This window comes from Macrobrachium nipponense, chromosome 41 (assembly GCF_015104395.2).
Source record: "Macrobrachium nipponense isolate FS-2020 chromosome 41, ASM1510439v2, whole genome shotgun sequence".
Lineage (NCBI taxonomy): Eukaryota > Metazoa > Arthropoda > Malacostraca > Decapoda > Palaemonidae > Macrobrachium > Macrobrachium nipponense.
The window spans coordinates 37,661,188-37,676,181 of record NC_061102.1 but is presented as its reverse complement, the minus strand read 5'-3'; the positions used below and the strand labels follow the sequence as shown (position 1 = coordinate 37,676,181).

Genomic DNA, 14,994 nt, shown 5'->3' with positions numbered 1-14,994 from the left:
TCCTCTCTGTAACTCTGATGGCAAGCAGACTCATAGACAGTATCAATGAAGTCTTCTTCCATATCAGGTAGGAGCCAAGGTTGTTTTTTGTTAATATACCTACAACATATGTTGTTTTCCCTGTTTTTATAATCAAAAAGTAATCAGTACGTTACTGTCTCTTGCCCTCCACCAAGGGTGTCAATCAGCTAAGTATATATCTGCCGGGGAAGTTGCATGTACAAAAATGATATTGTTAGTATACAATAAAGTTTTGTACATACTTACCCGGCAGATATATACGATTAAGGGCCCGCCCAGCCTCCCCTCAGGAGACAGGTGGAATAGAAAAATTCTGGTTAGAAAACGGGAACGGTTCCTATTCCCGCCACCCAGCGGCGGGAGTGGGCTGGTCACCTGACCTACCTGTCGCGTGTGCCGCGAGTTTTGAATTCCGTCGGGACGTCGGAGGCTATAGCTAAGTATGTACATATCTGCCGGGTAAGTATGTACAAAACTTTATTGTATACTAACAATATCATTTTTGTACATATTTACCCGGCAGATATATACGATTAAGGGCCCGCCCAGCCTCCCCTCAGGAGACAGGTGGAATAGAAAAATTCTGGTTAGAAAACGGGAACGGTTCCTATTCCCGCCACCCAGCGGCGGGAGTGGGCTGGTCACCTGACCTACCTGTCGCGTGTGCCGCGAGTTTTGAATTCTGTCGGGACGTCGGAGACTATAGTTAAGTATATATCTGCCGGGTAAGTATGTACAAAACTTTATTGTATACTAACAATATCATGTTTAAAGTATTTCTGGGCTCAGCTCATGTCGGCCTATGAAAGTATCCTTAATATCATTCTTTCTAGGCAAAATTAATCTAAAATTACCAGAGAAAAACAAAATTAAGAAAATGTCAGTAAAACTGACTCGCTCACTCTATAAAAGAAGTGTCGGTATGAGAATAGGGGCGAGTGGGAACACTACCACGAGTCATTCACCATTTAGACCTTCCAATCTAAAATCCCCACCAGAGAGAGCTGATACTAAAGGGTGATGCGGCCGCTACTACTACTACTACTGACGCCACGGACAGCAGCGCCCCTAGCGGTCATCGTTAATCATTAGACTGTACACGTTGTACGCTTTTTTTCGTGCCGTGTTTTCTTGGGATTTATCTCTTTTATTCACCATGGAACGTGCTGCCATCGCATCGGCTAAGTTAAGTGCCTCATAAGTAGTATTTTACCGTATTTTAGTCTTCCAGGGACCAGTATTTTCCTTCTAATAGGTCATATATGGTCTCCCGGTTGACTCGTGGCGGCGCCATGCCGCCTCTTGTTAAGAATTCCCGGTCTTCCATACTAGGACTTCTTATACTTATGGGATTACTATACCATTTCTCTTAGTTTGGTATTTAGGGCTATTCTGTGTTTCTGGCCCAGCATCCCGGCTCTTGCTCTTCATCGGCTATCGCTGGCTCCGAGTAGTCAACTGTTCCTCGGAACAGTTTGCCTCCTCCTGGGCTTCTTTTTCTTTTACTAAAAGTGTCTTTTCCATCTTTTACGATGTATTTTTAGTTTTATTTAGGGTGTTAGGCTAGCCTAGGTGCATGTCCCATGTGTTGGTACAGTCTGGTTCACGTGGCCCTTCCACGGTTGTGTTGCTATCGCGGCTTAGGCCACTTGCGGTCACGTGTTCCATAGCACCTTACCCTTCCCCTTCCCTCCCTACCAGGTATAGGGAGGGGTCTGGGGGACTCCTTGGTTACCATGACAACCACAGTAGCCTTCCTCCCTCTTTCTCTGAGGAGGCCAGGAGCTCCCTCCCAGCTGGGGTATAGGGCGACCACTTGTCTCGGGTACCGGGTCACCGAGCGGGTAGTTGTTGGGACGGGGAGGAGTAGGCCACCCCCCCCTCTCTCTCTCTCCCGCCGCGTTACGCCGGGAACCCCCCCCATTGCTCAGTCCCACCTTTCCCCTACTGTAACGAACGGAGCCTCCGCTGCAGCCGGGGCCCCTTTGGTTATAGTTCGTCTGGCTCCGCCAGCGGGCGGGGTGGTCACTACTAGTGGTCTATTGCTTGCCTACTATATCCTGCCTTTTTCCCGCTACCGGAGGAGAGCTTGCTTCTTACCCGGGCACTCTTCTAGTAGACGGGGAAAAGATTTATATATATATTTCGTTATAAATATAAGGATGTACCCTAATTTTACGGTGAATTTTAGTATTAACTAACTGTGTGTATACCATCTCCGTCGTTCTCCGTTGTGGTTTCATGGCTCACCACCACACCTGGTTGGATATTCTCCCTTGTCTCCGGCGTAGCCTTAGACAACTCCAACCGCCTAGTTACCACACGTATTATGGCGGGGCTCTGGTTTAATCTAACTTTCACGCTCCGGCATGCAGCGGAGCAATTGTTAGGCTGTAAGTGTTCTCCTGATACTTATGTATCTTTCCACTTACAGGCTACCAACTGTCAGGTCCTGGGGTGTAACGCGACGCTTTACGACCCCTGCGCCCACGATGAGTGCAGGACTCACGCCCCGTGTGCCACGACCCACAACGCTATGATCGTCTGGCACCCAGAAGCCTGCACCATTTGCTATGACCTTGTCAGTCAGCTGGTGGGAGGGGTAAGTCGATTTTAGACTTCTTTATCGTATTACTAATAACACTTAGTCATAAGCTTGTTAAACCCCGTCCCCGCCACTAGAAGCTTCATTTCGCCTTCTCTTTCAGGCTGCCGCCGTGAAGGAAGTCGCCCTAGCAACCCTGAAGGCTTGGGTGGGCGGCTTCGGGAAGAACGCCGCCAAGGGCCAGCCGTACATCTTAGATAAGAAGCTGGCCGTTCAGATCTTCCCCGGCGGCAAATCAACAGGCTACGTTGATCCTATCTCGGCAGCCCCTCTCATCGCTTCCATACAGCAAGAGGTGCAGCAGTCGTTCGGGTCCGCGGCCACGCAGGAGCCGGTCCCAGACGTCGCAACTTTGGACCTGAACATCGAACCTATGGCGGTAGGGGCGGAGGATTTGTTGGTTGAGGTAGGTGTGTCGGGCGCCCAAGGTCTTTCCTTGGGCGCTCCTGGATCTTCTCCTGTCCCTTCTACTGCTTCTTTTCAAGGCTTTACGGGATCTGAGATCCCTGCCCGCTCTCCCGCTCTCTCTGTACCCCCAAAGGTGAAGGGACAGAGAGAACAGAAGACCCTCCACAAGACGACTTCTAAGAAGTCGTCGTCGTCTTCTTCAGTAAAGAAGTCTTCGACTTCCTATGCTGACGCGGTGAAGGCTAAGCCGAGCTCTTCGTACTCCAAGAGCTCTAGAAGCAAGGCTTCTAAGGAGAAGGCTCGCGCTCCAGCCGAGCCAATGCCTTCTCCGGCCTCCACCGCATCCACTCCGGCAACGCCGGTTGGAGTAGCGGGACCGAGCGCCTTTGATCCCACTGCCTTCTCAGCAGTGGTGATGCAACAGGTAGGAGAGATGGTAGGCTCGCAGGTCTCCGCCCTTGGAACCAAGTTTGAACAGATGTTTGCGCAGCTGTCAAACACCCTCAGTCAGTCGGGCCAATCCATCCAAGATCTCTCTAACAGAGTTAGAGAGAATGAGGACCGAGTAGCTGGGCTTTCTCAGGCTCCTCAACCCAATCGCCCAGTAGGCAGGTACTGGCATTCTCCAGCGACCTCCATATGAGTCGCTACCAGCCTTCTCCATGGATAACCCATGGAGAGTGGCCGCTTACGCTCCATTCAAGGACGGTATGATCTCTGTCCCGGAGTGTGGAACTCGAAGAATTGAGGACTTCGAGTTTTATCCTCCGGGATTAACTCAGCCTTTCATTGGATATGCTAGGCTGACCGTGGCGGCCCTCACTAGGGAGGACAAGATTTCCCGAGAAAACGTGCTATATAGTAGAGAGCACGCACAGCGGGAATGGGTTCACTGCCTGGAGGACTGGGAGTGTACAACACTAAGCTCCAGGCTTTCAAGAGTCCTTTCGCTATTTTTGCGACGGAGGAGGAGGCTTCTCTTCCGTTCGCTACCAAAATAGTGGAAGCGACTCTTCAGGCAGTCCTCAAGGATGAGCCCATGCCACAGCTGAGGGAAGCTGATTCTACTTCTCCGCTCTTTCCAGCCTTTGGAGAATTGTGGGAGAACTTGCCTGCCACATTCACGATTGGTAAGCTTAAGCCAGACTGCGCAATGGACCAGTTTGGCGAAAAGCTTCCAAGACTGCCTGATACTTTGATTCAGGCAGAGTTCGATGCTCGAACTAGGTTTGGGAGGTCCCTCAACTCCTTAATTATCACTGAAATGGCGGCACTGTCGTATGGCACAGAACCGCTATTCAAGATTCTGGCCAAGTCTCAGCTCCAAACAGTTCAGACGGATGCTTTCGACTTCTTCCAAGCTAGGAGGAACTGCCGAAAGCACGTTCTGCAGGAGTGCACTATTAGGCACGAACCTAATAGACTCCTGGCTTCCAGCATGTGGGGGCGGACCTCTTCCCAGAGTCCGCTGTGAATGAGGTGCACCACGAGGCTGCTAGGCTCAACCAGAGCCTTAGAGCTAGGTGGGGCATCTCTTCTAAGAGGAAGCAAGAATCCGCCCCTGCTGCTGGTAAGAAACTCAAGAAGTCTGGTAAAAGGTTCCAGCCTTACCAGAAACATCAGCAGCAACAGCAGTTCGTTCAGGCTGTCCCAGTTACCCAACAAGGACAGCCATCAACTTCGAAACAGGCCCAACCCATCCTCCTGTTGTCCCCTCAGTCACAACCCTCAACCTCCTACGCAGTCTCGCCGGCCTTCAACTCTATGTATGAAGGTCAGGCTTACCCAGCCTTTAATAGGCTTTCGAGAGGTAGCAGGGCGAGAGGCCACTTTCGCCAGCGTGGCACAGGGAGAGCGGCAAGCGGAAGGCAGTTCAGAGGAGGGCGCGGAGGTCAACCCGCCCAACAACAGTGAGGCTCCCCAGGTAGGAGGGAGGCTGTTCCTCTTCCTTCACAGGTGGGGGTTCAGCAAATGGGCACAGAGCATCGTGTCCAAGGGATTGGGTTGGAGTTGGATCAAAGATCCCCCTCCAATCAAATCATTTTATCAGGAACCATCAAAGGAATTGACAGATTAGGCGAAGGAACTCCTTCAGAAAGGAGCTATTGCGAGAGTCAAGCATCTAAAATTTCAAGGTCGCTTATTCAGCGTGCCAAAGAAAGGCTCAACAAAAAGAAGGGTAATCTTAGACTTGTCAAAGCTAAACTCTTTCATTCGTTGCGACAAGTTCAAAATGCTTACCATCTCGCAAGTAAGGACCTTACTTCCCCGTGGGGCCGTCACATGCTCCATCGATCTTACAGACGCATACTATCATATCCCTATAGCCAGGCACTTCCGCCCATTCCTAGGCTTCAAACTAGGAAATCAGACGTTCTCATTCAAAGTGATGCCCTTCGGTCTGAATGTAGCCCCCAGGGTATTCACGAAAATAGCAGAAGTGGTGGTTCAACAGTTGAGAACTCAAGGGATAATGGTAGCAGCATACCTCGACGATTGGTTGATCTGGGCACCAACAGTCGAGGAATGTCTCAAAGCCACGAAAAAGGTAGTTCAATTTCTGGAACATCTGGGGTTCCAGATAAACAAGACGAAATCCAGACTTACTCCAGAGTCTCGTTTTCAGTGGCTAGGAATCCAATGGGATTTGTCTTCCCACAATCTGTCAATTCCGGTGGTCAAAAGGAAAGAAATAGCCAAGTCTGTCAAACAATTTCTCAAATGCAAACAAACATCAAGGAGAAACCAGGAAAGAATCCTAGGTTCTCTTCAGTTTGCCTCAGTGACAGACATCCTCCTGAAAGCAAGGCTGAAAGATATAAACCGAGTTTGGCGATCGAGAGCAAACGACAAATCTCGAGACAAGTTGTCAGTAATTCCACAGATCCTTCGCAATCAGCTCCGTCCATGGACAAAAGTGAAGAACCTGGCCAAACTAGTACCCCTTCAATATCCCCTTCCAGTGTTAACCATTCACACGGATGCCTCCCTGTCCGGGTGGGGTGGGGGGGATATTCTCAATTCAAGCAAGTTCAGGGGACTTGGTCAGTTCAGTTCCGCCAGCTCCACATAAACGTCTTGGAAGCAATGGCAGTATTTCTTACCTGAAGAGACTTCTTCCCCAAAAAAGTCTCATCTAAGACTAGTTTTGGACAGTGCAGTGGTAGTTCATTGCATCAACAGAGGAGGGGTCCACAATCCAAACATGTGAACCATGTCATGATAGCCATCTTTGCACTAGCAGACAAACACAAATGGCATCTGTCCGCCACTCACCTGGCGGGGGTAAGAAATGTGATAGCAGACGCTTTGTCCCGGTCGGTCCCTCTGGAATCAGAATGGTCCCTGGACGACAGGTCATTCCAGTGGATATGCCGGAGAGTCCCAGGTCTTCAAGTGGATCTCTTCGCTTCACAAGCGAACCACAAGCTCCCTTGCTACGTGGCCCCCAACCTGGACCCTCTGGCTTATGCCACGGACGCCCTGTCGCTAGATTGGAATCAGTGGAGGAAAATTTATGTCTTTCCTCCAGTGAATCTTCTTTTGAAAGTCTTAAGCAAGCTGAGGACTTTCAAGGGACTAGTAGCTCTGATTGCTCCAGACTGGCCCAAGAGCAACTGGTATCCTCTGCTTCTGGAATTGGGTCTCCGACCTCAACGGATTCCCAATCCCAAGCTGTCACAATCAGTACAAATGAGGACTGTGTTCGCTTCCTCAGGAATTCTTCAGACCCTAACTTTATGGACTTCATGAAGTTTGCGGCTAACAAAGATGCTAACATTGATCCACAAAACATCCTCTTCCTAGAATCAGATAAGAGAGAGTCAACTATTAGACAATATGACTCAGCTGTTAAAAAATTAGCATCCTTCCTGAAAGAATCAAACACTACAACCATGACAGTTAACTTAGCTATATCCTTTTTCAGATCCTTGTTTGAAAAAGGTTTAGCAGCTAGCACTATTACTACTCATAAATCGGCTTTGAGGAAGATCTTTCAGTTGGGTTTCCAGATAGACCTAACAGAATCTTACTTTACGTCTATTCCTAAAGCCTGTGCTAGACTTAGACCTTCTCAAAGGCCTACTGCAGTCTCATGGTTCTTAAATGATGTCTTCAAACTAGCCTCAGATACTGACAACTCGTCTTGTACATTCATAATGCTTCTTAGAAAGACGTTATTCTTATTAAGCCTAGCTTCAGGAGCTAGAATTTCAGAACTGTTGGCTCTATCCAGAGATGCGGGTCATGTGGAATTCCTCCCCTCAGGAGAAGTTCTGCTTGCTCCGGATCGTAGTTTTTTGGCTAAAAATGAGGATCCTCTTGCAAGGTGGGCTCCTTGGAAAGTCATCCCACTTCCGCAAGATCCTTCTGTCTGCCCAGTATCAACTTTAAGAGCCTTTCTATCTCGCACATCCTCAAGATCCTCAGGTTCTCTCTTTATGAGAGAAAAAGGTGGTACTTTATCAGTAAAAGGAATTAGACAACAGATCCTTTACTTCATTAAACAAGCCAATCCTGATTCATTTCCTAAAGCACATGACATCAGAGGAGTGGCCACCTCAATTAACTACTTTCAACATATGAACTTTGAGGATCTTAAAAAGTATACTGGATGGAAATCTCCGACAGTCTTTAAACGTCACTACCTAAAGTCCTTGGAATCTTTAAAATTTTCTGCAGTAGCAGCGGGAAACATTGTTTCTCCTGATACTGGTATAGTAGTCATAGTATAGATCCAGGTCTCCTTTCTACCTACCTCGTCCAACATGCCTCACCCTATCGCCATGCTACTCGGATACTCTAGCCTTAGCCGCTGAGATCATATTGGTGGATTGTCCCTTATTTTTTTGCTAGGGACATCCACACTATGTACTTATAATGTACTTCAGTGTCCCTACCCTTATTTTTATGCTAGGGTAGGACACAATGTGTTTGTATATTATGTAAATATCTTACTTAAGTGAATCTATTGTGTTAATTTACATTGCATTACTGGATATTACTATGTTTAATATAAGTTAATTTTAAGTACTTTATATTGTTTGCTTTCTTTATCATGTCATTGTTTAGGATAAGTTAGCTTTAAGTACTTAGTTTGTATTATGTAATGTCCCTGATTCACTTATATTATATACCTCTTTTTTACAACTGATTTTCATTTGTCCTTATTCCCATCTTGTCTGTTTCTCTGGTACTCTTTCATAGGCCGACACGAGCTGAGCCCAGAAAAGGGATTTTGACGTAGGAAAAATCTATTTCTGGGTGATTGGCTCGTGTCGCCCTATGAAACCCACCCTGTCTTTGTTTACCCACCCTGCAGGACAAGATGTTCATAGATTAAGGATGACCGCTAGGGGCGCTGCTGACGCCACGTCAGTAGTAGTAGTAGTAGCGGCCGCATCACCCTTTAGTATCAGCTCTCTCTGGTGGGGATTTTAGATTGGAAGATCTAAATGGTGGATGACTCGTGGTAGTGTTCCCACTCGCCCTTATTCTCATACCGACACTTCTTTTATAGAGTGAGCGAGTCAGTTTTACTGACATTTTCTTAATTTTGTTTTTCTCTGGTAATTTTAGATTAATTTTGCCTAGAAAGAATGATATTAAGGATACTTTCATAGGGCGACACGAGCCAATCACCCAGAAATAGATTTTTCCTACGTCAAAATCCCTTTTTTATAGGGGTTCCAACTATTCGCGGGTTCTGGCTATTCACGGGGGGTATGAATACAGGGGGACCCCTGTACATATATGCTTTCCCTCCCTTCAGTATGGATCAGGGAGGTGATCAACAAGTTGAGTTATCATCAAGATGTTTCCATGATCTAGTGGCACTGATTTGACCAAGGAAAAAATGGTTCCCAGATATACTAAATCTGTTGGTGGACTTTTCGAGACTCCTGGCACAAAAACTGTCGCTGTTCAGACAGCCCCACTTCTCCAGGTTCCACCAAGGGTTGTCCACTTTGACCCTGGCAGGCTTCAGACTGTCAAGCGCCTCGTCAGGGCGAAGAGTTTTTTTTAAATTGGCTGCAGAAGCTGTTGCTGGATGCAGGCGACCTTCTTCTAGTGAGCGCTATCAGTTCAAATGGACAGTTTTCAGAAGATAGTGTAGCTGCCATAACATCTCATCTGCTGAAACATCTTTAGGTCAAGTAGCTGATTTTCTACTATATCTGAGGACCTCCAGAAAGCTTGTTACATCCACTATTAGACTTGTGAACTGCTTCGGACTGTCTCTTTGAGGAACCTTACCAAGAAAACTCTTTGCCTAGCAGCCTTGTCCACTGCCGAATGTGTTATTGACCTGCAAGTGATCAATCAGAGTGTTGGTTTTTCTCAAGGAAATGCAGTTTGTTCCCTCTCTCTTTGGTTCCTGGCCAAGAACGAGGACCCTTCTAGACTTTGGCCCCTTTCTTTCACTGTTAAGAATTGAACAGATCTCCTTGGAGCAGAAGAAGAGGAAAGGCTTCTGTGCCCAGTAAGAGCCATCAGATTTATCTCCATAGGACACAGAAAATTAGGGAACCAAACAACCTATGGTGCTTGGTGAAGAACCCTTTGCGCCCTCTTTCCAAGAACGCTCTTTCCTTTTTCCTGAGCAGCCTGATTTCTAATCCCACTCCCAGATTAGAGACAATGTCTTACCGACATGTAAAGTAAAGGCCCGTGAGGTCTGGTTCGTTACTACCTTCCTTGCCTTCGGGCATAATATGTCCTTGTCGAATACCCTCCAATCAACCTTCTGGAAATGCAAGTTGGTTTTCGTGGCGCGCTATCTCAAGAACGCGGAGACTATATATGAAAATTGCAGTGCATTAGGGCCTTTATCTATGGTGTCAGAAGAGGAAGCATAGGAGGTCTTCTGTATTGAGTTTTTATGGGAAGCCCAGGCAAGGGCATCTCTTTTTTTTTTTTTTTTTTTTTTTTTTTTTTTTTTTTTTTTTTTTTTTTTTTTTTTTTTTTTTTTTTTTTTTTTTTTTGCTAGCTACGGGTGTACTTCTCTTACTGCAAAGTTCCCACTTATGTAGGGGCAACTCTGGGCTCTGCAGCCATGCCCATTATAGGTCAAGAGGAGTATCGACCAGAGGCGGCATTTTTCTATGATCTCATTTAATGGTTTTAAGTAGAGTAGTATGTCCATAGATCCCACCTCAGCTCAGTCTGGAGTCAGCTATGTAATTAGTTGGCAAGTTACAGTGTTACCCCTTATTGAGGGGGAATGGGTATCAGACGCCCCTGCGAATAACTAGAATCCATGAATAGTTGAAATCCCTATGAAAATGCTTTAAACTGCCTTTTTGTTAGTTAAAAATCAAGATAAACCCACTAAAAATGTTTATACTGGGTTTTTTAGTAGTTTTATCACAAAAACTGCATTTCATGATGAAATTGATAAAAAAAAAAGGAATTTCTGGATATTTCTCATAGTAAAATACTGCAAATAGGCAAATTTCCCGCAAATAAGAAGGATATATGTTCTAGAGAGAAATCTGTGAATACGTGAGTCTGGGATTATGGGGGGTTGACTGTGTACAAAAATGACATTTTTATATAATAAAATAAAGTTTTGTATATACTGCTTACCAAGTAATTACATGATCAGAGCCCTCCCTCCTCCCTTAGCTTGGACATAAAGGGCATAAACAAATTGAAGCTCTCTGCCTAGTTGTTTCTCCTGGTACCCAGAAATTGGGTGGGACTGGTTACCTACACCAAAGCAGTCACTAGTGCTACTGGAAAGTTTGAATTTTTAGACTGGCCAAGGTAGAAACTTTTAGCTATGGAATTATGTATTTGTTAAGTATATACAAAATTTTATTATAAAAATTTCAATTTGGTATGAATGTATAAAATTACACTGTAAGTGTGGAGAGGTTTGGAGATGCAATAAGTTATATCTTGGCTTAGAGACTACTCCTGAAGAAGACCTAAGTTATCTTAAAAGACTGGCCTACCCTTTGCAAGAGATCTCATCATGAAAAAATTATCATAGCCACTATAACTAATAAGTTTTTGCATTTCGTTTATTTGTGTAGAAACATTTTTTTATAGTTTATTGGCAATCTTAATATGTGTATATTAATTTGACAGTATTATTTCATGAAACAAATGAACTCATTTGTTGTGATCCTTTGTTTACTTTTATTCCCTCAATTTTTCTTAAGTCATCTAGGTTTTAGTAATCTTCTCCCCCTCCATTTCTTATAATCTGTCATTTATTTATAATAATTACTATGCTATCAATACACAGTTACTGTATTAATGTGTAATTCTATCTTATTTTTAGTTCATTATTAATTTGGTCTCTTTTGGTAGAACAAGTGTTCATTTACTGAACTGGGGTTGAAATGTAGGATGTATTGTTGGGATCACATCATGAGTAGATAGGTTGATTTTAACAGAAGGAATGCCTTCGTATTTGCTAACTGTCCCTCTTCTTATGAAGGATACTCTGGTTTTAAGTCTGAATATATCCTTCACTGAATGAAGCATTGGTTTGCCTTTACCACATATGTAATTTGTATTGGATAATCATGATTTTTCACTTTAAAAACCTAGCAACTTGGGGACAAGCCAGCCCAGCTCAATGCTGGTCCCAAGCTTGGGTGGGTACATAGGGAGAGTTGGAGTAAGGAAGGTTATCCATTTATAAAACACCTGCCAAAACCAATTTTGAAATGTGCTGTTCAAGACAGAATAGTTGAAGGAGCATTAAAAACAGTAACTCTGACTAGGGATCTAGTTGAGAAGACCATTTTTCCCCTTAGAGTGCTAATCATCATTTTGTTTTGTGTTTGTATGTTCATTCTGTTATTATAAGACTTCCTTTTACGTTCCTTTAAATTAGGTTGCTCCTCCTTGTCCACGTGTGGAAGACTTGAGATACCACTGGACACAACTAACAATTGTGTGTCAAAGATGTCGAGAGCTCGAAGGACAAGCACCTGCGGTGGAGGAAACACATGTCCCGCGACACTTGACACAAATGTTGAAGGTTAGTTTGCTAGAATAGTAGTATTTATTAACTCGGTTTCTGCTATGTAATGATTAGTTTGTTATTTGTATTATGGTATGAGGAGCATTGATATTTTCTGTATTTTGTAAGTCTTTACGGTAGAGAGTGTTTGTTGGTACAGGTAAGTTATAAGGAAAGTAAGTGTTTTTCATAAGTTCACTTCTAGAAGAAATTTAACATTGTCCTCTGGACATTTGTTAAGGTTAACATTACTGACATTAAACACTGCATAATCAGCATACAACACCTGTTGTATGATGAAGACTGTCAGCATTAATTGTTCTTGGAGAAAAGTCAGATTTCTTCATAGAATATCATTTTTCCTGTTACAGATTTTTTGAGTCATGAAAAGTTTCAGTTTTAGTAATATGACGTGAGGAGTCAGTACTAATTTAAGTTTGGAGATTATTCTATGGTTAAGACCAAAGGTTTGTTCCGCATATGAACAAATTGCTGTTGTGATATTTTCACAAAAGTTGCTATTATTAATACTATGTCCTACAAATCATAATTATCTACGTACAGTGGACCCCCCGTATTCACGTTCTCCAGATTCGCGAACTCACACATCCGCGGATTTCTCTCGGGAACGTTTCCCTGCATTATTCGCGGAAAATTCGTGCATTCGCAGTATTTTTCTATGGTAAATATCCACAAATTCCTGGTTTTTTTGATGAATTTCATCATAAATTGCACTTGTTGTGATAAAACTATTAAAAAAACCATGTATGAAAATTTTTAGTGGGTTTTTCTTGAGTTTTAACTAACAAAATAGGCTGTTTTTAGCATTTTTATAGGGGTTCCAAACATTCGCGGGTTCTAACTATTCACGGGGGGGTCTGGTACGCATTCCCCGCGAATACTGGGGGACCACTGTACTTAAACTTTCACTCCTAAATTCAGGTTATACTTGTACTGTATATACACTAATGAGTGATTACTTTGTACGTAGTCTTTTTTGTAAAATCAAACATTCTTTCATTCAAGTCATAACCTTCATTTAGTGTACAAAATATGAGGCAGGTAATTGTTGTGTACCTGTGGGTTCAGGTGGTATATGTGGTAAACTAATATTGCTTGCTTTTTTTATCTATAAAACAAAAGACTGTGATGTCTGGGATGTTTTAAGAGAAAATATATATATGAGAGTAGCTTTACTTTTAAAAGAATTGATACTGTATAGAAATGTACTAGAAGTTTGGAAACAATCCTCTTTGGTAAATGTTTCTACAAAAGTACATAAATTTATTCCAAAAAATGGAGAGACAAGAAATGAAAAGAAAACCTTTGTCTATATTTTGTTATTAATTTTCTTCTTTGCAGACTTTCGGCTGAAAGTATTTTGTGCTCAACAAGTAAAAGCTTCATCTCAGCTTTATGGATTATAAATGAGTACTAGTACGATGATCCTTTGAATTTAATTTTAAATAATGCTGACAGATTATGTATTACTGTTTGTTTTTTGACCAACTGAGTATGGACTTAAGAAATTATAGTTTGGCCATGCTCCCAAGAAAGTTATGTATTATGTTGTAATATGATAAATTTTCTGTGTGCTTTGTCTGATAAATCACTTTTTGGATAAATTTTTCTAAATTTTGCATAAGGTAGTGCTTTAGTTGCTGATCTTAGCATGTGTGTAGGTTTTATATTTAATGAAGGAGACCATTTGTAAGATCTGCATCATAAGAATTTATTAACTTCATAATATGCTTAAGAATGTGCTGTAGTACATATAAATTAAAGCTTATTGAAAACTTTTTTTCTTTATCTCTTTCAAAGTTGCTAGTAGCAGAAGAACAAGAGCAAAAGTTAGGTGGCCCTCTCAGTCCATGCATGGAGTATTTGATTCAAGAAAAGGTGCTTGCAACATTGGCCTCATATGCCAGAGCTGATCGTCCCTTAGGAATACGCCAACATGCCTATGTTTTCTTGGTAGGGGTGTTGAATCATCTTCACCATTCACACCTTCATCATGCCCCTATTCATAAGCCATTGCAGGTAAGGAAAGTGTATCTTGTTAGCAATTATCTCCATAGTTTTATTGGCTTAGTTATAAAGCTCTATACATATTGTATATGACCAGTTATACTTATTCTTTGTTAGCCTTTCACTTAAAATTACCTGTTTATGAATAGCAGTACTTGCAAGCATTGTCACTTGCACCTTGCTGTTAGGGTCTATGAAGGTCAATGCTTAGTAGCAGCAAACTTGAAAACCACATTTGTTTGAATGGTAATATAATTAAACCAATATGCTAACACCCGAGGCCAGTACTATGTTTTCAAGCTAAACCATTGAAAAGTTACCAGTTATTCTTTATGTAATGTTTTAATTCATTAACTTATGTACTACAAATGGTATTAAGTATGCATATTATTTGATTGTATGTATGTATGTTTGAGGATGCATTCATTATTTAAATTTTAGAAATCTTGAAATTTAGAGCAGTGTTAAAACTGTACTAAAAAAAGATAAGGATACATCATGTAGCATTGTGAGATTGTTTTAATCAGTAATATTAATTTGTTTCAACACACCAGTAAACCTATTACAGTACTTTGCATACATGTCTGAGCTATCCTGAAGTTGGTTTCGACATTTATTTTTTCTGGTATAACAAAAAAGAGAAAAGAAAATATACAAACCAATCCCTGGGTCAAGTAGCAAACTGGGTTACATACTAAATCCCCAAATGCTACTGATTTTTCTTGGATTTATGAAAGCATTTATATAATTTAAATAACTTTAAGCTTTTGTTTCAATACTACAGTAATTGTAAAATTTTATGTTAGCCAAATCTGAAGAAGTAACTGTTTAGGACAACTTTATATTCATGAAATGAGTAAATTGAAAATACATACATAAATGTAATTTGTTCATGAAACTTACCTGTCAGATATATATATAGCTGTATTTTTCCCGAATCCGACAGAAA

At 42.6% G+C, this 14,994-nt stretch overlaps 1 protein-coding gene across 1 annotated transcript in view; it reads left to right on the top strand.

The window, feature by feature from the left end:
• LOC135212695 (FHF complex subunit HOOK interacting protein 2A-like) overlaps positions 1 to 14,994 on the top strand; it is a 177,018-nt gene that overhangs the window by 29,250 nt on the left and 132,774 nt on the right. The window contains exons 3-4 of the mRNA XM_064246378.1: positions 11,889 to 12,035; positions 13,839 to 14,057. Coding sequence (XP_064102448.1) covers positions 11,889 to 12,035; positions 13,839 to 14,057 — 366 coding nt within the window. The remainder of the gene's footprint in view (positions 1 to 11,888; positions 12,036 to 13,838; positions 14,058 to 14,994) is intronic.